Below are 24305 nucleotides of genomic sequence, written 5' to 3' on the forward strand. Positions count from 1 at the left end.
AACTCTGTGCAAGGCTTCTCGCAAGCACATGGACTTGTGGTTCTACTCCCAGGGATCCAATGTTCTGTAATTAATATTCACTTGAACAACCATTGGGAAAATAGTATAGAAAAACAATCTGATTTCCTCCACATCCTCTTCTGTATCACACGAGCTTATGTGGAACATCTCATACTTATCAGCAGCTATTGCTGAAGCCCATGCCTCCAGTTTCCTGCAAATGAGTGAAGGGTATATCCAGAGAACTTACATGGTTTCATATAAATTTCTCAGATGATAAGCATTACCTCACTATAATTTTCTTGCTTAGGGAGCCCTGCATATTAAAGAATAGTTTCCATATAACCCCTAATTTGGGGGTTAGCCATGGTGGGTTCAAATTGATACCTAATGTCTTCTTGAAAGGAGATGAATTTCTGGAGACATTTAAATATCAGAAAAAAATTTCAAACATGAATACTAAGAGGCCTATCATTTCAGCTGTCATTTCACAGTTTGTTTATAGTATCCTACTTTTGAATTGGGGCCAGGATTCATAGAATATTTAGAATTAAAATACGATGTGCAGCTTTTTCCAGGAGCACTGCATCCTTCGGATATCAGAAGTATCGTTTGATCTCAAGGGATTCTCAGTGCTGTTTGCAAGACCTGAACTTGCTTGTAAATTGGGCACCTTCCTGATCAAGTGAAGGAGGTGAGTTGCAGCCATTCAGTGTTGGAAGCACTGTGGTCTACATCTTTCCAAATACTTGCTACACCTTTCCATTAGGAAAGAATCATTGGCTGCCATGATATAAGCAAGTAGAAAAGACTTAATTAAAGACTTAATTAGAAGAAAAATATCACGCTTTCAATGCTCCTCATAAGCAGGCAACTCATTTTCAGCTGTAAGTTTCATGTACAACAGGTTTCATGTACTGTTAGGCTTGTTTTACAACTTAATTTTCTAGGGAGCAAGCAGAGAGATTTAATATTCAGGATTTTTGATGAATGGTATTTTCTCAGAGAACTCTATGAAACCAGTTTTACCATTTTGTCTGTTCAGAAGCAAACATGCATAGGGCGCTGTCTGATGTTCTCATCAGGAGAACACAGGGAATGGGATATATTTATGTACTCCCAGCACTGAATTACACAGTTTTGCAGACTATTTCACACATAATTAATCACATACATAACTATATGCTGTTTAAATTACACTTGAATTAAGACACTGCATACCAATCACTTTATACTGGTACCTCCTAGGAGAGGACACGAGCTGCAAACAGGCCAATGACAGCCATGGCTAGCAAGCTTTCCTCTTAACCTTACTTGGAATTGAGCTGATTAATATATTTCTCATTTTTAACTGTGCTTTAAAAACGGTTTCTTCTCAACTCATGCGTCCTCAAGGCTGCCACATGGTACCCAACACAAGCACACGGAACAATTTGCCTTTCATGGTGAGACAGTTGTAGTTATGGAAGAAAAATGTGCAACAAAATGAGGTGTGAACTCCTCCACGTACAGACAGCAGAAGGACTCAACAGGACTTAACAGAATTTAACAGAAAGAAGTTTCACTGGCCAGGTGCTTTCACAGTCATGCTTCCACTGCCAATCTTATTTGCAATTTGGTTTGCTATAAATTTCACTTATTTCAAATTAGAACAACAATATATTAAGATGTCCTTGCAAGTCATTTTATATCTAGGAAGTCTGGCTCGTATGGAACACTTTTGGCAGCAGGTGGACAAAAGTCAGGTGGAACTGAGGTGCTTCATGTCTTCGGAAAGAATGGAAATGTAATAAAAAAGAAACAGAAGGCAGAAGATAGGAGACACCAGAACACGCTTCTGAGTAATTAAGTGAAAGGACTGAGCAGACACAGGCTGTGCTGTAGCTGTCCCAGGTCCATTCAGCTCCACACTCAAGGTGCTAACCACTGAAGAGGAATGTTCTATTTTGTTCTTGCTCACTTCAGTTGATCTTTTATTGCAATACGTAGAGCAGAAGAGTTTCAGTGGAACTGCAGAACACTCCCACCACAAAAAATTCAACACATCACTGAGATATGAGGGGCAAGAGTGTTCTTCCAAAGAGTTAGAAACACAGCTTTTAGCCCTCAGATGGAGGAAATACATGAAAGGAAATAAATTCTTGAGTTGAATTCTTCAGCTCAAGAATCTGATCATGTCTCTTCACCAGACTTTGATAAAACCTCTCACGAGGGATAAATATCCTTCTCTTCCCCATCATGTCTTCCTCATATCATCTCTTTTTGGCAGCACATACATTTGTCAACAGCTGTCAAGGATGAAGTACAGGAAGAGTAAAATTTCATCTAAAACCTCTGAAGAATACCTTGAGAGCTCAGCAAAAAATTTAATTACTGCCCTTGAACCAGACCAATGTATTAGTTTCACAAAGTCAATCATGCCACTAGGTTTATGTTTTTGTTGCTCTTTTTTTGCATGTTTTAATAAGAAATATTAAAACTTTTGGTTTGGTTATTTATATGCAAACTATTTTGTGTATTTTACAAGGGCTGCTCTGAAAGTAGTGCCTCCTGTTTGTTTTGGCCTGTGATATCAGAGGCAAATGGTGGTGGTGCGGTAGTAATGGTTGAACCTTCCGGCCCATATCCTCTTACATTTTGTTGCCATGTGGCAGATGGCAGCAGAGGGACAGTCTGACAGAATGGCAGCTGACAAGGAAGTGTGGATGGAGCAAAGGTATGGAATTGAATTCTTCCATGCAGAAAAAATTGCGCCCACTGACATCCACTGACACTTGGATGGACTTGGATGTTTATTCCTACCTCAGGCCTTGCTGGATACAGTATTTTATTACTATGCTCCCAATTCCTTAGGATAATTGTGCTTCCTAAATTGCTTTAATGGAACAACAAACAGAGAATTCAAGGTACTCAAAGCCCTGACAGTGTGCAAACATGTGAGGGCTCTGAGGTCATTATTAACCTACAAAAAACAGGTCTATGTTTAAAAAAAAAAAAAAAAAAAAAAAAAAGGCAAATTACTGAAATAAAATAATAAAACTAGCATCAAACAAAGCTCTAGGTAAAAGGGATAAAATACTGAGTTTAATTTGAAAAAGGATTCAGTTCTGGAAACTATAGTTTGACAGAATCAAACAATAGTCAAATGTTCACAGTTCACAATTATGCAAAAAAAATTTACTCTGTTATTTGAGCTCTTTAGTGTAGTTGTTGTACATAAGTGGGGCATGATCAAAGACAAGGCTGAATACTGTTAGCTTGTAGTGTCTTCAAGTGAATCTTTCAATTGTATTCTGTTATATGAATATAACAGAATATATATATCATATACACTATGTGATGTGTAGTGTAGTGTCACAGAAATAAAAATTTATCACAATTTAATATTATAATGCATAAGAGGAACGAGTTAACTTAAAATTGTATACTTGTATTGTCTGAGCTTGGCAGAATGGTTATGCTATCAAATCTGTTGTGCATTCTGTTTCCTGAAATCTCTTTTAACAGTTGTAAGAGCTACAAGATGGCACCTGCTATAGTGTTGAAATAGATGGCTTTTTCTGCATATTTTCTTTCGGTGCTCAAAAAATTCCCCTTAAAGGAAGCTGGATTTTGTTTTAAACTGGTAGAACAGAGACTGTAGATTGTTACAAAGAGCCTCTCTGACTATACCATGAATGAAAGCATGTTTCCAGCTCAAATGTACAAAATAAGCGTGCACCTGGTTATTGAGCTTCCTCCTCTCAGAAGGACTCTCTTCTGTTTCTCCAGCAGTTGCTCTTACAGCTCTTCCATGGCACTTCTATGCAGAGATATTGGGATAGAAAAAGAAGAAGTCAGCTGGCGTTTCACCTTTGGGGAACAAGGAGCTGTCAGCATTATTGCTTTTCAATTCACTTGTCTGTGAGGAAAAAAGTGAAGGTGACACATATGAAGGAGGGTTAAAGGAAGATTACCAGTTGCAAAACCAAGCTTTCAAGCATTAAGAATCACCAGAATTCAGGTTACCAGTAGGGCTCTGAAGTAGTTCTCTTAAGTATTACAGTATAGTCTTTAATTATGCAACGTAAATTGTTTTCCACAAGTTCCAACCTTCATTTCAGCACAGGAATGAACAATACTCACTTAGTGTTCAAGCTTTACTTAGCTTTATTATCGCTGTTCAGTGTACAAAGTAGGGGCAGAAGTAACAATGCTAGGCACCAAAGTGTCTCCACTGTGTTGCATGTTATGGGGAACCGCAGGCATGCTGGCAGGGAAAGAAAGGTCAGCCCTTGCTCTCATGTCAGCAGTCACCATTGCATAAGTTGTGTTTTCATTAGGGTAATACTGAGAGTTTCCAGAATTAGAAAAGTTTATAGCTCTGGTGACCAACAGGAACTCACTTTTGCACCAGTGCAGGCACTCTCCTGCCTGCCTTAGAGGTTAACTGGCCGTTCACCTACCTTCTCATCCCCCATTCATCCATATCCCATTTGTTCTCAGACTATAGTCACTCAGAGATAATGGTGCTGTCCACTGTCTTCTGCAGTTTTGCTGATGGCCTGACACTAACCACACAAGGTGTAAGTGGCTCTATACCATTCATAAAGGGAGGAGATGGAGTGCTGAGCTCTGTCAGTAGCTGCCAACCTTCTCTGCTCTTCCCTCTTTAGACTGCAGAAAGTGTGCCAGAGCTGCAAAGGATGGAGCTCAGGGATACGCTGATTGCACGCTCATCTTTCTGATGAATTACTGGATGTTTACAGCTTTGTCTTCTTGTAGTTTGGGATGACAAATAACTGCACTGTGACTAGCTCAGATTAAGGATGATCAGATTGAGGATGGATCTTGTGGGGAAATGGGAAAAAACACTGCATTTGCTTTCATTGTGGGAAGCCTTCCTTAAGCTTAATGCCATAGGTGGTGGCTAAAGGGAAGAAATTAAGAGCAGAAAAACTAGCCCCAAATTCTTTGCTCTCACCTGGAGCCAGGCCAGCCCATCACACTCCTTTTGACAGCTGCCCCCTGGTGGAAGGAGGTTCTGCAGATCAGCCCCACGCAGGGAATTGTACCAGGCAGAGGCCAGGTGGAGGCCACAGGCAGCTTGCACATTTCTGCCTCACCTCACTTGTTTACAGATGGACCACTTGTGAGTAAGCCTGCAGGGAGTAAATGAGGAGAAACTACCCCTGAGTAGACATTGCCTACCCAGGGGTAGGGGAGCTTTGCCAGGCTGAGATTGGGTGGCTGAGGTCAGCCCTTAAGGCTAAATGAGAACCACAGACTTTAATCCTGGAGCTGATTCTGACCAGGAGCTGCCCTTCAACTTATAGGTGCCACACTTATAAGACTTCTTTGTACAGGAAATGCAAGATATTAAATCTTCTCATTGCTTCCTGGTAGCATTGGAAGTTATTTAATCCATGCAATACAACTTCAACTCAAGTTTGCCTGAAGAATCTATGTCAAAAATAGTGACTCACTAGAGGCAATGAGGGATAACGTAAGTATTTAAGGACCTGAGTGTTAGACAACATAGTAATGATCAATACTGACTACGATGTCTGTGATTTTTTCAGGACTGAGCTAATAGAATTCAAAGGTATAATAATTTAGATTTTTCAAATATACAAAAATTAAAATCTGAGAATATTCAAGAGCAAGAAGTAGTCAGTACTGTACTCTAGACATGGGGGGAGATTCAAAATTATAACATTTAATTTTTCAACAGACTACAGTTCTCCCATTGAAGCATAGTTAGAAGTATGAAGAAACCTCAGTGTGATTTGAATTCTCTCCTGAGAATACCTCTAACTACAATGGACAAAAAAGGAAGACAGTGAGAAAGAATAAATACTCCTGTAAGACACAGTAAGTTAGAGGCTACATGAAAATGTGCAAGAAGTTTGCCACAAAAAATAATCTTAAGGATGGAAGACCTTCCTGATGAGGTCAGGCTGAGAGAGCTGGGGATGCACAGCCTTGAGAAGAGAAGGTGAGACCTGAGAGCAGCCTGTCAGCAGTTGCCTGTTTAGCAACTCTTCAGCAGGATCTGCCGTGACAGGACAAGGGGAAATGGCTTCAAACTAAAAGAGGGGTGATTTAGATTGGCTATAAGGAAGAAGTTCTAATTAATAAGAGTGGTTAGGCACTGGCACAGGTTGCCCAGAGATGTGGTCGATGCCCCATCCTTGAAATATTCAAGCTCAGGCTGCACCAGGCATCTGATTGAGTTGTAGCATCCCTGTTCAGTGCAGGGGAGTTGGACCAGGTGACCATTAAGGGTCCCTTCCAACTCAAATGATTCTATGAAGTTACTGTGACAAATTGGGGAAAGATGAGGACTTTTAGTACACAGGTAATAAAAACAGCAAAAGAAAAAGCTGCTTTTTTGATAAAAGGAAACGGATTAAATTAGCAGCTGAGAAATGGCAAAGACTGAAAGTTTTGTTTCAACAATAGAAAGTAATCATTAACATGAAGTTAAGACAGCCTTATAAGTAGCTTTTACAAAGAACAGGTATAGAAATTGAGAGCAAGTCAGCTAAAGATTTGCTGTCTCGATTCCATTTATAGATGCATATTGGAAATTAACAAGATAACTTCAGTGTACTCACAGGTATTTTTGAAAAGACATGGAAATTAGCAGACCATGGAGTGAACCTGTACAACACTGAGTACATAAGTCTGACATTCATCTTAAGTAGAATAATGGAGTAAAGAAAGAGAAAGGAAATGTCTAAACCATAAAACCACAAGCAAAGCATGTTTACAAAGAAGACTATAAAGATAATGAGTATATTCACATGATTGCAAAATTAGCACATGAAAAGGAAAAGCATTTGTAACACATTTATATGCTACTTATGTATGACTTCATGAAACCCACCATTATTAATCAAAGATCTTACGCACAAATATATGAGATCAAGGCACAGCAAAACAAGGTTTGTAATGCAGAACAAATAGAGATCTTGGGAAGACTTCTGCACTTGCATCAAAATTTCCTCTTTGTGTTCTAAAATGTAAATTATGATAATAGAATAAGACTCTATATTAAAAAAAAAAAAAAAAACACAACAAAAACAACATCAATAAACAGGAAATAAGTTTCAAAATCTCTTATGCACTCATGAATTCAGTTTAATGGTTAAGCCCTAATTATTGTCCTAAGGACTGAGGCTTTCCTTCACTGTTACCTTGGAAAGTATACATCGTTTTCACATGTAGACAGGCTTTGGTTGAAAGAATGCCACTATATGTGATGAAATACTATATATCCTTCTAGTAGACATAAGGGGACAACTTGTCTAGACACGCTGCAAGCATCAGTTGTAAATACAGCTGTGTCTGCCTAGTTGGAAATGTTGTCAAAAAACAAAAAATATATCATTTCACATTCACAGCAATTCAGGAATTGTCACACTGTTTTTACTCAGTGAGATTAATGCTATCCACCAGCAGTTTCCACTTCGCTGTTTGTTTATAGATGGAATAGAGAAATGCCATATAGCAGGTTAAGATCATAAGTATTTCATCCAGTATGATCAATGCAAAGCCAGAGGTCAAATTACTTGACACCAGAGGTCAAGCATTCAACGCGTGGAAAGTCTGGTGTTTGGTTTGGCTGTGAAGTCTGAAAAACAAGAGTGTAACCACTCAGTACTCTGTGTTTCCTGCCAGGGGTTAATAACCAGTGTCCTCACTAGATGACATGGCTATAATAGCCATACTGAAGGGGCCTGTGCCTCCCACAGTGCTCATAAGTTTTGTTCAAATGTGCCAATTTAAAATGGAATTCAGGTTGCCATCACACAAGGTACCGCGTGTCTGGAGAAAGAAACTACATGATGGCAGTAAGACGATGTGGAAAGAGGAAGACTTAAACAGGCCTGCAGGAAAATGGGACTTCGTATATTGGCTTCCAGTGGGAAGATCTGGGCTTCTGACTCAAAGAGTGCTTGGAAAAAAGTTGCAGTAGCAGTGATAACAAAGCTGCATCCACAGGTGGAAATATGGGAGGGATGTGAGGACAGGCAGTGACTTACTGATCTATCAGGGAGCTTGGGGGAAAAAAGGAAAATCTGGGGGTATGAAAACAGATTTTTGTTCCTTTCTTTTGCTTGCTTTTTAACCATAAAGTTAAAAAAAGACTCTATTTGGAAGAATTACTCTCTGTTACATTACGTCATAACAAATCTCTCATCTGATACCAGCAGGAGGTGTCAGCGCATACTGCTTTATACAGATGATGTGATCACAAGATGATTCTGCTAGCAGACCAGGATTTCCTCAGAAGATACATGCTCAGTTTCAAACAAGAAAGCCTAGATGGTAGCTTGTGCCAGTAATCTAAAGAGAAGATTCTTATACGGTTCAGTATTGAAATACATGAACGTTGCAGAAACACTCCCACAAAACTTCCTGGGGCACAGTGTGTGCAGTCTAAATAAATACATCACACTCCTAGTAACTGCAACAATGCTTGTGTCCTTTCAGCAGTCACATTTAACTGGTGAATTAATATCCCTGTTAGTGCTATGTGCGGAAGGATGGCACTATCTATACCCAGTGATGATGGAGGTGCTACGTCCGAGTACAGCTTGAAAGAGAAGGGCTTCCTTTAGTATTAGGAAGGTTTCCATGCTACTGTTCTGTGTCCATAAGTTCATCTACAGCTGCACAGTAAGAGTCCTCAGTCCTTTTGCAGGCTCTCTCATCACTATGTTGACTATGAGCCCAAGCTTGAGACCAGGACCTGGCAGCAAGGTTAAGGTCTTTTGGCAGTTTTTCCCATGGCAAAGCAAGGAGCTGGGGGCTGGGGTGGAGGGCAAACTGCTGCCAACTATGACAAAAATTGTTCTCAGAAATGCTGAAAGCCTCAGAACTTCCCGTTTCCAAGGGGACACCATCACACTGAGAACCATTAGACAGCTACTATCTTATTTCAATTACAAATCAGACTCTGGCTGCTGCCTAAGCAGCACTGGCAAACCAGCAAAACACAACTGTTTATGTAAAGTGCTTGGAGCTCTTCACAGATGAAGAATAAATTATGAGGCTGAATGAGACTGTATGGATCTGGAACTACAAAGCTGAAGATTAGCTGGCATCTCGTGCAGATTTCAGTGGGTATTAATGCTGGTTGTACAGTGAGAGGCATCTCCACAGACTCTCCTGTAGCACAGTGAATTTGTTCCGAAAATAATTCATGAAAGGAAACACACGTCTGCAGTGCTACAAGCAGCAGTGCAAGTCATGGGGAACAGAAGCCTCTCATACATTTACAACGAGAGAGAGTTATTCTGCTTTTGCTTTTCCTAAATCAAAATCTTTTTTGGCCTGACAGTGTATTTGAGATTTCTAACATGGGATCTGACCAGATTCACGTTTCAGTTTTATTTTTGAAACTTCAGAACTAAGCAGGCTTTAACTTTAGATCAAGCATCTTATCTAGAAATAACTTCTGGCCTGACTTTGTGTAAAAGATGGTCCTTAATAGACAGCAAAGGCCAATGGTAAGAGGGAAACCTCACGTATGAAATAAAAAATATATCTACCAGGTAACATTTAGACACAGAAAGTTCAGCACAGATTTTAGGGAGTCGACATTACTGGGAGCATACGAATCCAAATTTGATGTTTTTCTGGTTTTAGACACACATTTTTGAGTAAAATGTTGTATTACAAAAGGAGTACAACTAAATAATTAAAATGGTTTTCAAAGCCATTCATCTAAAATATCTTTGACAAGCAAAATTATATTTATCTGAATGTTAACAAGATCTAAGATATTTCCATATGTAAACACTGCATCCCTAGGCACCTCAGGAAAGCTGCAATATGAAAAGGAAAAACAGGGCAGTGGGGAGGTATGCTGGGCAAACACTGCAGCCAACTATCTCTGTTTGGTTGCCCATTGCTTTCCCAAAAGAAAACTGGTACGATGCATGGTACAACACCAGGAAAGGTACCAAAGATGTGAGTTATCTGTACAGCAATTTGCCAGGGGGTGGAAGCAAACCTACATGACGCCTGCCATTGCACAGGTCCTGAGTACGGGATGTGTTGCTGTGCCCAGCCCTGGGAGCCAGGTGCCCCAAGGCATCCCCTGGGATGTCAGCAGCCCTACAGCACACCCAGTGAGAGCTGGCAGCCCCCACACAGCCCAGCCAATGCAGTGCAGTGCACCTCATGCAACCCAGAGGCAGGAACACACTTAGTGTGACAATTACTATGAATGGTCAGTTCACACAGCTTCCATTTATATGGCGTGGGAATGGATGTAAATTAGCTCTTTCATCCCAGACACTTCCATATTGACCTCAACGTCCTCTGTTTCCCCACTGACACAGAGGAAGGTTCGATTACATTCAGAAATCCCTGTCTATGCTAGGAACCAGCTACAGAACAACACAGAGACCATCAGTCCCACGGGATCTCTGTCCATCACCTTTTAACTTAATAGCAATGCAGTGACAGGAAAAACACATAAATCTGGTGCTGATGCCTCTGCTAAATAGTCTCAGCAATGAGCACTGATTCATGTGCAGAGGCTTGCTGAACAGTTGTGTGTGTCCAGACTCCATAATTAGACTTTCATACAGACATTTGCTCCTCTCAGACACTGCCTCTTCCCATACATCAAGCATGAATGACCACAGAACACAGCTGCAACATAGGCACTCTGGCAGCAGACGTGCACGTGCACTGACTTACATTTTTGTCTGCATCAGTTCCTCTGGGTCATTGTGATCTGCTGCAGTTCCTTCACTAGGATTCAGAGGTGCTTTTTGGCTGACCACAGCCAGCCCTTTTTCTGCTCTTGTATCCCATCTGTGCTCTGATTGAGGGCAATCGTGATTCTGGCTGCGTGCGTAAGAAAGCGTTACGACAAGCAGTTGGATGCATCCTGAGATCACTGAGTTTGTGAAGCAATGAGCAAAACAAATCCACAAATGAGTTCCATATCTTCACGAGCTTTGAATATTTTGTATGTTTTGGTGGGTTGCTTTTTTTGTTTGTTTTATTTTGTTTTTCCCCCACAGGAAATAACCAAATAATCTAATCTTTTTACAGTGTTACAGCTTGGCACTGCAATTATTTTTCCCTTTGTATATAACTAATGGCTCGGGAGCATTAGTGAAAGGGATTTATTACTGAGACAGAAGAATCCTGCTTGACGTCACAGACTGATTTTCAACCCTATTTATTCATTATTTAAGATTTACTGATATATTTTTCATAGAAAATGGGTTGTATTCTAGCACATCACTTTGATTAAAAAAAAAAAAACAAAAACCAGTAACCGAACTTTAAATCTCTTGGGTTTTAAAACAAATAAGGAACTCTATCAGTGAAGAAATACATCCTAAGCTTGCCTGCCACATCTTCCACCTGACTGGAGGGTGAGATGAGGATGCCCATACTTGGCTCCATCAAGAGCTGTACAGCTGCATTATGCACTGAAGCTGGCACCCATGTTCTTTCAGTTCTCATGTTGGTATTAGAAGAAAATGTTTCAAATAAGCTGTCCCCAGTCTTCAGCACAACACTTTCTAAGTCTTCTTTCTTAGGCTTCTGTTGACATTCATTGGGCCTGTCAAGACCCCTCTAGATAGCAGCCCTGCCCTCAAGCACATCAGCCAACTGTCACCTCTCCCAGTACACTTTGTTATCTCCTCCACACTGGTGATAAAGGTGTTGAACAGGACCAGTGCTGGGGCAGATGTTACTCTTGGTCTCCAGGCAGAGTGTTGCTAACTAATCACCACCCTCTGAACCTGTCCAGTCAACTACTTTTTACCCCTGGATTGTTCATTCATCCAGACCATAACGTGTTTACTTGGATACAAAAGTATTTTGAGAGATGGCATCGAAAGTCTTGTTAATGTAAGTGAGAAAATCACTTGTAGGACTACAAATCCTTTCATTTTATCACAAGAAGGCAATCAGGTGAGCTGGATATCATTTACCTGTGGCAAACCTATGCTGACAGTTTCCAGTCATCATAAACGCACTTCCAGGAGAATTGGTCCACGATTTTCACCTGAACCTGGAGAAGGTTGATGAGCTTGCAGATCTGTGAATTGGTGGAGGTTTTTTCTGGCTTCTTTATGTGTTCCATATTCCCTTTCTTCTAGTTGACAGGGGGCTCCACTGATCCCAATGGATTGTGAGGTATGAAGAGAGGGGACTTGCAAGGACACGCACTTCTGGTATAGCCCAGTCCATGGACATGAATGGCTATGTCCTCTCAAGTAGCTTCTGTGGCTTCTCAGGTTGGATATTGGGAAAAAATTCTTCTTAGAAAGAGTGGTCAAACATTGGCACAGGCTGCCCAGGGAAGTGGTGGAGTCACCATCCCTAGAGGTGTTCAGGATACACGCAGATGTGGCACCAAAGGACAAGGTTTAGTGGGCATGGTAGGGATGAGTTGATGGTTGATCTTACTGTCCTTTTCCAACCTTACTGATTCTGCAATTCTATGAAGTGTTCAGACCATAAACTCAGCAAGAATACTGAGAAAGGAACGCAAATTCTTAAAAAATGTTTTTGACAGAGCCAAAGAGTGTGACTCTTTGGAGACCCTTCGGTCTTCTTGGGAGCTAAAAAACCCTGGCTTCAAATCTGAGCAATAAAATGGAGTCCCACACTCACGGCACCACCACAATGAGCCCTTCATTAGCCAGCACTTCCGCAGACTATTAAAGGAGAGGAGGGTTTACCAAACAGCTAATCCTCAGTAATGAAAGGTTTCCAACAAAGCCCTCCTTCCAGGGAGTCTGGGCACTTTCACATTAGCACGAAGTGAATAGATAGAGTGGTTCAGGAAACCTGCCAAACAGTAGCTCATGCCCTGAAAACAAAGACCTGCAGTCTTTAGGGAGCTAAAGAAAAAACAGTAGTGTTTTGGGTTATTTCTAGTCATCATAGTTACTTTCTTCTTCACTTTCTTTCATGCTATTTCCTGAGCAGTCTTCCATCTATGGAATGTATGCACGTTTGTCCTTTAAATTTCATTCACACCTATAAATCAGTTTTTGCACTGCCTTACCTCATTATTCGCATGAGACAGCGGTTTCCTCTCTGCCATGGCCATGTTCCCCCTGGACATATGCCATGTTTATTACTATCAGCCCCCAAGGAACAGTGAGACCACTGACTACTACACATACATTTCCCTGGGGCTTTGCTTTGCTTTGGTGTTTAACAGTCTGACAACTGGATCTTTTCCATTTGGGGTTTATTTTAAGAAGACTTTGTTTAGTCAGAACCCTTTAAGATCCAAGGGTGGGTTTTTTTGTTTGTTTTTGTTTTTAAGATTTGTAAACGCAATACATGTTCTTCAGAACTGAGTAGAGAATGTCAGAATTAACATCAAAACATAGATAATCCTCGTGGAAGCTATGCTAAGGCACGTGGAAGATAGGAAGGCAATATGGGAGAACAGCATGGCTTCGCCAAGGGCAAATCCTGCGTGACCAACATAGTGGCCTCTGAATCAATGGACAAGAGAAGAGCCACTGATATCATCTGTCTCAACTTCAGGAAGGCCTTTGACACAGTAGCCCACAGCATCCTTCTTTCCAAATTGGAAAGATAAGGATTTGATGGGTGGACTGTTCAGTGAATGAAGAACTGGCTGCAGGATTGAGTTCAGATGGTGGTGGTCAATGGCTCAATGTCTGAACGGAGATCAGTGATGAGTGGTGCTCCCAGGCTGCTGGGACTGACACTCTTTAATATCTTCATCAGTGGCACTAACAGTGGGGTCAAGAGCACCCTCGACAAGTTTGCTGATGACACCAAGCTGTGGGGTGCATTTGACACACCAGAGGGATGGGACACCATCCAGAGGAACATAGACAAGCTGAGCAGTGGGTCCAGGTGAACGTCATGAGGTTCAACAAATCCAAGTACACCTGGGTTGAGGCAACCCTCGCTACCAATACAAGCTGGAGATTGAGTGCAGCCCTGTCAAAGACGATCTGGGTTGCACTGGTGGATGGCAGCTGGACATAAGCCAGTAATGTGCCCTCACAGTCCAGAAAGCCAACTGTATTCTGGACTGCACCAAAAAATGTGCGGCCAGAAGGTCAGGGAGGTGGTCCTGCCCCTCTGCTCTGTGCTGTGAGGCCTCACCTGGAGCACTGCGTCCAGATGTGGAGTCCTCAGCACAGGAGAGACATGGAGCTGTTGGAGCACGTCCAGAGGAGGGCCGCAGAAATGATGCCAGGGATGGAACAGCTCTCCTACAGGACAGGCTGAGAGAGCTGGGGCTGTGCAGATGGAGAAGAGAAGGCAGGGGGAGAGCTGAGGGCAGCCTGTCAGTATCTAAAGGGGAGCAACAGGAAAGAAGGGGACAGACTCTTTAGCAGGGTCTGTTGTGACAGGACAAGGGGAAATGGCCTCAAGCATTAAGAGGGGAGATTAGGTTGGATATAAGGAGAAAATCTTTTACAGTGCGGGAGTGAGGCACCGGCACAGGCTGCCCAGAGATGCGATGGATGCCCCATCCATGGAGACCTAAGATCATGGTGATCTGGGCTCTGAGCACCTGATGGAGCTGTGGGTGTCCCTGATCATTGCAGAGGAGCTGGACTAGATGACCTTTAAATGTCTCTTCCAACTCTAAGGACTCTACGATCCTATAGCAAATAAAGGTCACAGCTCTCAGTTTCATGTCTCTGGCAGGCAGATGAAGGCAGCCTGTGGGAGGACGACGGGCATAACGCCGTACGGATAGCAGAGCAAGGCTGACACCTGACGGTTCCAGCTTGCGAGGACGACGCTCGCGTTGCTCTGCGGACAGAAACGCCGCCCGGAGCCGCTGAGGGACCCGGCCGCCAGGAGGCAGCGCCCGCCATTCCGTCCCGCGGCTCCGGGCGGGGAGCGGGGTAGGGCGGGAAGTGTCGGTGTACGTGTGTCGTTGCCTGCGGGACAGAATGCGCGCCTGACCTCCTCGTTTGGAATAACTTCGCGCTAAGGCGCCGCGACTTGCCGTTAAAGGGCAGCAATAAAGTGTGCTTGAAACCCCGGGCCCTGAAGGGTTGCGAGCTCACACGAGGCGCTGGGGGTTTCGCGCCCAGCCGCCGAGCGCAGAGAGGTGCTGGCACCGAGGGGGGTCATGCGGGAACCACGACCAGCCTGGGAAGACACCACTTGTGACAGCCTGCTTCTGTGGCAGTCTGTGGGCTCCTGGGCTGAACCTGACCCATTGCCTTGTTGCACAGTGCCCACATGTCAAGCTGGATGTTTGCTGCACCCCCTCCTTCTTGGTTATTTCACAGAAGGGTAGGGTCTGCTTGGAAAGGATCTTCAGGATTCATCAAGCCCAACCGTGCCACAGCAGCGTGTCTCTTAACACCTCCTGCAACGGGGATTCCACCACTCCCCTGGGCAGCCAGTTTGGATGTTGAGACTTCCTGCTTGTGCCTTAGCGCAGGTGGTTGCAGGGAGCAAGAAGGTCCTTCCTCTGCCCCTCTCCTCCAGACTGACCCATCTGCTTTCCTCGCCTCGCTCAGAAGCCTTGTGTTCCGGACCTTTCACCAGCTGTGCTGCTTTTCTCCACACACACTCAAGCATTCTTGAAGTGAGCAGCCCAAAACCAAACGCAGTGTTCGATACGCAGTCTCAGCAGATTTCCTACGTCTGAGTAAATCATGCAAATCATTTACGAACAGAAACCCCCACATTCCTGGCATGCTGTGCTGTTGCCCTCTCCCCCACAAGATAGCTCCTGTCACAAAAAGTTGCCCTCTAAGTAAAATTCAAGACTAGAGACTCCTGCCAGTCAAATTAGTGCACCTTAAATCATCTTGTAAACCTGGAAAGTGAAACAAGAAAAAGGGAGCTTAGATTTACTTGCTGAGATTTCATAATTAGCCTCCAAAAATTGTCACAATAAACTAATAGAACCAAAGAAATTATATCATTTTCTCTTTTGGACTAAATGAGCAGATAATCCTCCAGTGAACAAATCCTGCACTTGGCAAGCTAGCATGGTGCATTTGCCAGTCTTGACAGATATTGTAGATAATGGTCTCTTTTTTTGCTCAGCTCCACGGTCGTAACGTTGAAAGAGTCTTAACACATTTATCTTTTAGTAACGATGTAAAGCTCAACTGTAACAGAGGCTTTGCATCAATGCAGGATCTCTGTCCTCTGCCAAATGACAGCCCTTTCCCCAAAAGCTAGAACTGATAATTTCCTACAGATATTTGTCCCTCAGTACACCCTCAAATTCACCACATTAGCCATATTTTCCTCTATGCTACTTATAGTTACAATAAACACTGTAAAAAAAATAAAAAGCAGAGATCGTATTTGTAGCAATCTGACCGCAAGCAAGCAAATGTTACTTGAAGTGTGTGTTTTAATGCTTCATCTTCCAAGGTTTCAGCTCAGTCGTTTGTTATTATAATTTGAAGTATCTCAAATACTTTCACATGTATGTTATGTTGAGTCCAAAGACTCACAGAATGTCCCCTCAAGAAAATATGGGAAAGATAATAATCTAATAGCTTTTTTTTTTTTTTTTCCTAAAAATATACATATATATAATTGGCAGAACACAAATCTTAATTATGATCCTGAATCTGTGCTATGAGTCTAAAGGGGAAATTGCAAATGAACGTGAAAGCATTCATCAATTTCACCTGGGAGATTTCAAATATTCCATTTTTCATTGCTTCCATTTCTCTGAACACAAATAATATGCCAATCTTAGTTTTCTTTTAAAGAGAGACTGAAGCTAATAATCTTGAGTCACTTGAGTAACAAGTAGATTAGCCTGGGTTTGAGTAAATATAAAAAGGCAATAATTACAGGAAATAATAGTGTGGATTGCTTTCAGTCTTTGGACTTCATTCATTCCTAAAGTAAAGGACAGATATCAGGTGAAGGTCAGGTCATCAGCATTCAGTGCCTTGCACTATATCAGGCTTTCCAAATGACTTTAAGCAAATTATTTTCTGTATCCACCCCTCATTGTCCTTTTGCTACATCGCTGATACGCTGGAAGACTGAATCGGTGGAGAAGGTACTCAAACACCATGGTGACAACTTCTGTACAAACAATGGGGGAAGTCGGGGCATATTATAAGGAAAAGATAACAAATTGTGTCCTGACTCTCTGTAAACCGTCTGCTCTTCTCACAGCTCTTCCTCTCTAAGCTCTTTTGGTTTCATTCTTTACCATAAAAATAAAATCTTGTTTTCCTTCTCTTTTCCTTCATTTCAAAGGACACAGTCATTACAGGTGCTTCCTTATGTTAGAAGTTAACACAAGTTACCAGAAAGCTAATGATGAGAGCAAGTGTCTGCGAAGATTAATTGTTGTGTGGGACAGATTCAGCTGTCATGTACTAACAAACCTATCACTGTACTCTTCCTAAAACCACCTTTAGAACCAGAATGCAAGCAAGTTCTAACTGCAGACAAATTAATCCAGATTCTGTCTTTGCTTTCAAAGCCTGCACTGACAGCAAACAGAATAGCCAGCATTCCATTCATCTGCTCAGGGGAAAATACTTGGCACAGTTTCAGCATGGAAAGCAGCAGAGAACTGTAGCACCTTTATTGTCATCATTTAGGTAATAAACACACAAGGCAGATTACTTAGCAGGTCTTTTTACTTGCATTTAATCAAGGACTGAAAAAACACTAGAATATGCTGCTTAACTGTGCAGGGTAAGAACTCACTTCTATGTAACAGAAGTCTGCTTTGTTTGCAGTGTGAATGCTGATTTTTGCACAAAGAGCTCAGGAACCCTCTGCCTGGGGACAAGGATCACTGAAGGTACTTTCTGGACAGTTAATTTAGTGGTAAGTACACAGCAGTGTCTGAACTTGCATACCTGATGCTGAATTCTGCACAGCCTGCCATACAGTTCTGGACGCTGGAGTTTTATTTCTTCCAGACAATGTTCTGTATTCTGTTCATGGAGGCCCCTACTAAAATGCAGTCCACAAGTGTTCAGTGACCGCTGCTGTCTCCTGTTTGAACAGACTGGTTCAGACCAAAGTAGTCTGAGAAGTCTGTAGATGTTACAGACATAAAGTAGATCTACAAATCTGCACAGCCCCCAAAACGGGCTATTGCTTCGTATCTGTGTCCCTTAAGGGATTTTTAAAGATACAGGAATAACACTCTCAACAAAAGCCCTGATCTTTCAAAACTTTATTCTGCACTCATGAATTCCAAAGGACATTTCTTTTGCCATATTTGCAAATATAGGAATATTGACATATCACTTGTGGAAATCAATCCACAATGGCTATTTTGACTGCATGACAACACTGACACATGATTTTACAGCTAAAAACAGCCACTATACAGATGATTTCTGTAACCTCCTTTCCACGTTTGCTGCCAAGCCAGGAACACATAATCTTTCTCCACTAAAAAACATCCCCAAATTTGATGCAGACTCCTCATAATCAATATAACACACACTCAGAACATCTTTCAATCTCACACGCATAAAATTCTGGTTTGTTTTTTTTTTGTTTGTGTGTTTGTTTTTGTTTTGTTTTTGTATACTTCTTTATTCAAATTCTATGTAGCTATTGACATGTCCAGAGCCCTGCTGTTTTCTTTTAATATAAAACATGGCAGTAGTTTAGTTTTACCTGAAGGAGACTGTCTGCAGCATCCTGGAGTAAGGTTAGCCAGCAATTTTAACTAGATAAGACTTAAGTTTACCTAGTATTAGTGAAGGTATAGCTAGCCAAGTGAAATGCACTACTGACAGATGGTCTCTATTTAAGAGAAACATAGCTTAAAATTCTGAGTTCTTCTTGCTAATTAGGTCTAATGAATGCACTTAATGTGTGATGCAAATTCCATCAGAAGATCATAAACAGAATCGATGGTGCTGAATACTTTATTTCATTCACTCAACATTAGGACAGTCTACAGCTGAAACTGTGTGTTTGCCTTGTTCTATGAACTACAGTATATTTAATGTATTATTCATATGAAGTCTTTTCTGTTTCTTTAAATGTCATTTTGCAGCTAGAAGGCATAATCTGCATAATAAAAATCTCGATGGAAAAATGATTTCACTTGCCAAGCACACAAGATGGCTTTGGAGGCATTTCACATCTCTTTGGAGATTTCTCGTGCAGTATTTCACGAAGAGCTTGCTGCTTTTTAGCTCACTGGCTGTCACTGCACCCCTGAGAGCACTCTGCATCCCTAACGCCCAACCACATCCCAAAGCACCGCACCCTGGAAGACTGCACCGGTTTGTGTGCATCAGATAGATTTGTTGACAAATGATGTGAACTGTTGGGGTTCTGCCTGTTAACTTCCTTTGCTCCATGTGCTGCATTAGCAAGAAACATTCAATTCAGTTTTTCCCTCTAGGACTTTTCATTGATGCAATTACTACAGGCTAATGTCTGTAAAAATGGGCCAGGAAGAATTTCCCTTAATAGAGGAAGGGGAATGTTATGCTACTCATTAAGATATAGTTAATATGCTGGTAACATTCTCTAGCCAAGACATAATATGAGTCTTTCTCCTCATCCTCTGAATATATCTCAGGTATATTAAAGACAGCTGAAAGCTAAACTGGAAGTACAAGAAAGATCAGAATGATATCTGTCCCTACCTTATTACACAATTGTATCTTTTTTTTTTGATCCTGTCCCTCAAATAACAACACAGCCTTTTTGCTGAACATAGCCATGGGCTATTTAACAGCCATGGGCTGACCGCTGAAACCAGAAAGAAAACACTTCCTGACAAACAGGAAGGCATTTGGAGCCACTCTTCTGCCGTGCCTGGGACAGCTCGCTCTCCATCAGAGGAGAAACTGTCTCTCCATTGTCCACTTGTACTTTAACTCCAGATTTAGGCTTCACCAAACTTCACTGGCAGTCGGATCACACATGCCTCTGTCAGGAAGACAGGGAGCTGACAGGAACGCTCCTTGATGAAACAAATCCCCGTTTGCCATTTTCCTGTCATCACGTCTCAGATATGTGCCAATCACTGGAGAAGATCAGATTGCTGGCAGTGGTCACAGAGCTGGCTCTCAACCAGCCCCTGGAGACCAGGGCTGAACTGCCAGTACTGACAAGGCACAGAGCTCTCTGTGACATGTACCAAGGCACAGCAGTGCCAGCTGCTAACCAGGTCTGACCTACGTTTGTTCTAGAGTGAATGCTACCATCCTCCACAGGAGACATAAAGTCACAGAATGGCTTCGGTTGGAAGGGATCTCAAGGATCATCAAGCTCTAATCCCCCTGATGCATGCAGGCCTCCAACCTCCATACTTAATACTAGATCACACTGTCCAGGGCCCCATCCAACCTGGCCTTGAACACCTCCAGGGACGGACGGGGCATCCACAACCTCTCCAGGCAGCCTGTTCCAGCACCTCATCACTTTCTTGGAAAAGCCCCACAGCAAGAACATATTTCTGGCTTTCAGTTCCCTGGAACTTTTCTAGTTCACAAGTGCTTTGCACAAAACTAGGCAGCAAGTCTGTTTGTCCTTGGAGATCCTCACCCTGTAGTAAGGGCAGGAGAAGAAAAGGTGTCTACCTTCAGTGCAGCAATTACTTCAGATTCAAGCCAAGAGACAAGCAGGGTAAAGATTGGGAGCTATTGCCTTTCAGCTTCCTTATTACAGACAGAATGTTAGGTATACTCAATTAGTACCCACCGAAACAGGCTCAGTTCTTCTGCTGAAGGGGTCACTCCATACCTGTAGTCACAGCACAGCATAGTTTCTGCTCTTTGCAGAAGTACTACCTCAAACTGACTAGTTTAGTGGAGATGAGCATTGTGTGCTTTACCAATCACCTTTCTTTTACACATATCTCTTAGTTCCAGCTGTCCTTTCCACACTCGAGACTTAAATCTTGCATTTTTCACATGCAATCTGTGCCGTGATTGCTAATGCCGTATTTACAATGAAGTACGGAACTCAAATTAACCAAAACAGTTGTTCAAGTAGGTTTTTTGTATCCATCCACATGTCAGGCATCTGTTCTACCACTGGGAATAAATGCATGTTTATCTCACAGTTCTCTGTTGACTTAGCACAGTATGCAGTGCTGGTGACTTAGTGTGCCCATAAGTGCACATTTGCATTTAAAAGCAGATAGTTAGATATGATTTTTGCCAGACTGACTGCAGGGTGATGGGCAGGTGTTGTTCCGTGCAAAACAGCTCACTGTATTAGAGAAAGGGAATTTCTCTATGCAGTGTGTGTGGGTATAATCTGAGTGTAGCATGTCAGATGAGGGCTTGCACCATGTTTTCGTTTCCCCTTGAGCCTCCCGGTCCATTTGCATGTGAATGGCATGGAACATAAAGCCACAGCTCTCCTCTGCTGTGCCAGAGGTCAGAAAGGTCAGCTGCAGCTGTGTAAAAGATGTGGGTTTTCCCTCTTGCCACAGGAGACCAAATCTCAATGTAACTAATACAACCTGCTTAAGTCAACTGCAACAAATACCATAAAGGCCACAATTTACAGGCATTAGGAAAGTCGCTGAAATTAAAAGGACAGAGTTGATACACACAATAACTGGGCAGTGGAGAAATAACCTACTTTCCAAGCACTTTTGACATCCTAAGACAAACTATTCACATTCTGAAATGGAACCTCATTTCCATCCCAGTACTCTCTCCTCATGGGAGCTTGGGGGAAGGGAACTAAAGGGAAAAGACTGAAAAATGACACTCACACAGGAGGAGCAACCTTCCAGAGATAATCAATGGCTCTGTAATGAGCAGAGGACTCTGCTGAATATTGATCAGCAAGTGCTGGCAAGACTCTCCTCTGGGGAGTCAACCCTTTGCCAGCTGCCTTACATGAACACAAAGGAGGCCTCAGCAAAAGGCAAATTGTAAATGGCAGGTTTTGTATGAGAGGCTCTATTCAGGCCCTCAGTAAAGAAAAAAAACACAAGTATAGCCGCAGCACTAGCAAGCACAAAGCATCAGCAGTCCTGGTAGCTTCTGCTATTAAAGCAGTTCTATGAGTTGCCATCCCAGGTATGCCCTAATAAACTTGCTTTAAAGATTTCCATTTCCAAATATGGCTGATTCTATGAGTTGCCACCAGTTCCTCTTCCCTAAAGTTTCCAGAAAATGGGGTGCTTTCACAGACACCCGCACCCAGCAGCTTTGTCTGACGTTGCACCTCAGAGCACGCAGGGTATATTTACACATTTCAAGTAATACTGTATGCTGATACCTAGGCCAGTTCTAAGCAGATTTCATACACCGAAAGCATCACAGCTGCGTGTTAGTACATTGTCAGTGCTGTCCATTGTTCCTGACTCATTCATAAGTTAGATTTTAGGATTTCAGTATCTTTTTTTTCCCGTAGGTGGTTAGATATTAAGTTTTTGATTACAGGCATCTGTAGAGAAGCACAGAACTGCTTGCTTACCGCTGAGGAAATGAGCCATTAGTGACTAAAAAGTTATCCTACCTTTTCGGAAGCAGAGAGTCTTTTCTCACAGGCTTTCTGTGGAAAGAGAAATTGTGATAGTCAGGGGAAAGAGATCTGGCAACCAAATTCTTTAAAAAAGAAGGAGAAAAAGAAGGAAAGAAAGAAGTTCCAGTTCCTGCCTGGTGTAACTCATCTGACTTCAACGGGGCTGTCCCAGGATAGACTCGTCCCTCTGTCTTTGCCAAAAAGAGAACAACAGGAGCCAGCCAAAGGCATCTGCTTTTGCATTTCCTCACTGAATCTGTTCATTATGCTCTCATGATAGAGAAGCTGTAAATAAAGGCGCTTCATGATGTTGCATTGTGCTATCCATAATTACACTGTATGCGCTTCACCAGTACACATGCTTCAGGGCACATTGCAAAAGCTTTTTATGTATTCAGGACTCTCTCTGGGAGAGTGGGTTAAAAGAAGAGAGGGGGAAAGCCAGCAGTTAGAAAAATGGAGTCTAGCAGTTACCTAGAAAGGAGCTCAGCATAAGAGGGAGAGAGGAGAGGAGGCTTTGCAGACTACACTGCAAAAAGGCAATGCTAGAAATCCATGCCTAGCAGCACCCTGGTTAGACTGCATGCTCAAAACTTACCCTTTCTCTTTAAGATTACCAGTTCTCTAAGAGAATAATCATGTTTATATGGTTCTACCACACTGAAACTTCAATCTGGATGTGGAAACCAAGGAACTTTTCTAGCACAAGACTCTCAGTTTGGAAGCTCTCTGAGGCTAACTTTATATAGCCATCAACGACGCAATTCTCCAGCAGATTCATTCAGGAAGATCCCAGAATGTCCTGACTTGTGCTTTGACTTCAGAGTGATGCAAGTCAGGCATAACTCCCTTCCTTGGAATTAACATCAGAAAAAGCTAGGGTGAGATCAGAAGCAAATCCTGAATTCTATAATGCTTAGAAGATAAGCTTGCAGTGATTGGCAGTGTGTGGTGCAATTTGTTGTGCTTCCATGAAGAAATTCTGTTTATCCTGCAAACATTTACTGCTCCCAATAATACTCTCAGTTTGGATGTACTAAAGCCCTGTGGGAATATAGCACTTCTGGTGAGAGCTTTGCTTTCACAGGTTCAGAACATGCCAACAGATTCACCTGTGTAGCCTACATCCTGTAGAGACGTATTTGTGTTTGAAAAGAACATGGAAAAAATCCCTAGGTGTGGGGTGGGGAAGGAAGCATTTGAGGGCTGAAAGCAGACACTGGTCTGAGAAGAGAAGCACTGACAGAAGTAGCAAACAAGGATGAAGACAGGAACTGGTGGGAAAGGAGGTTTGTGCGAAAATTTCCCCTCATGTTAGCTGCATGCACACGTAACTAACTCTGATACAAAAATCACACACCTAGGTTGTCTGGCTTTTTATAAGAAGCAATTCTCAGGGTTACACAGCCCAAGTAAAAGGCACTATTCAAAATGAAGAGATTACATTATGTGATCTGTATCAAAATACACTAAAAAAAAGGCACTGAACAGTTAAATTGGTTGAAGATTTAGACTTTGCTGTGGACTGCAGAACAAAGCAGCTTCAAAGTGTGTACATCAAGGCAGCATTTGGACAGTTTAACAGCGATCTGGAAGATTTCTTATCTGTGCAGTCGCACTTAAAACAATAATAACAAAAAATATCCACAAACCAAGTTATCTCCTATTGTTATCATCCTTAGCAGAGAAGTAGTTGACAAGTGGAACCATTCAGATAGGTAGTTCTTTTCTGAGCACTGGTCTCATAAAAGCAGATGCTGACAGACTTGCGTTACTCAAGAAGTGTTTGCAAATCAGTCCTTACATGTAAACAGTGCTGCACATTCCACTAGGAAGAACTGGGTGTTTCCTAATTC

General features: G+C 42.2%; 1 protein-coding gene across 1 annotated transcript in view; it reads right to left on the reverse strand.

The window, feature by feature from the left end:
• The window catches only part of LOC122187658, a 199163-nt gene that overhangs the window by 162918 nt on the left and 11940 nt on the right, over positions 1–24305 (reverse strand). Inside the window, exons 2-3 of the mRNA XM_042885375.1 lie at positions 22444–22479; positions 3722–3802 (exon numbers count right to left, since the gene is read on the reverse strand). Of these exons, the coding sequence (XP_042741309.1) occupies positions 3722–3802; positions 22444–22479 (117 nt within the window). The remainder of the gene's footprint in view (positions 1–3721; positions 3803–22443; positions 22480–24305) is intronic.

Source organism: Lagopus leucura, unplaced genomic scaffold (assembly GCF_019238085.1).
Source record: "Lagopus leucura isolate 7727_CA_CO unplaced genomic scaffold, USGS_WTPT01 Super-Scaffold_100049, whole genome shotgun sequence".
In the NCBI taxonomy this organism is placed as follows: domain Eukaryota; kingdom Metazoa; phylum Chordata; class Aves; order Galliformes; family Phasianidae; genus Lagopus; species Lagopus leucura.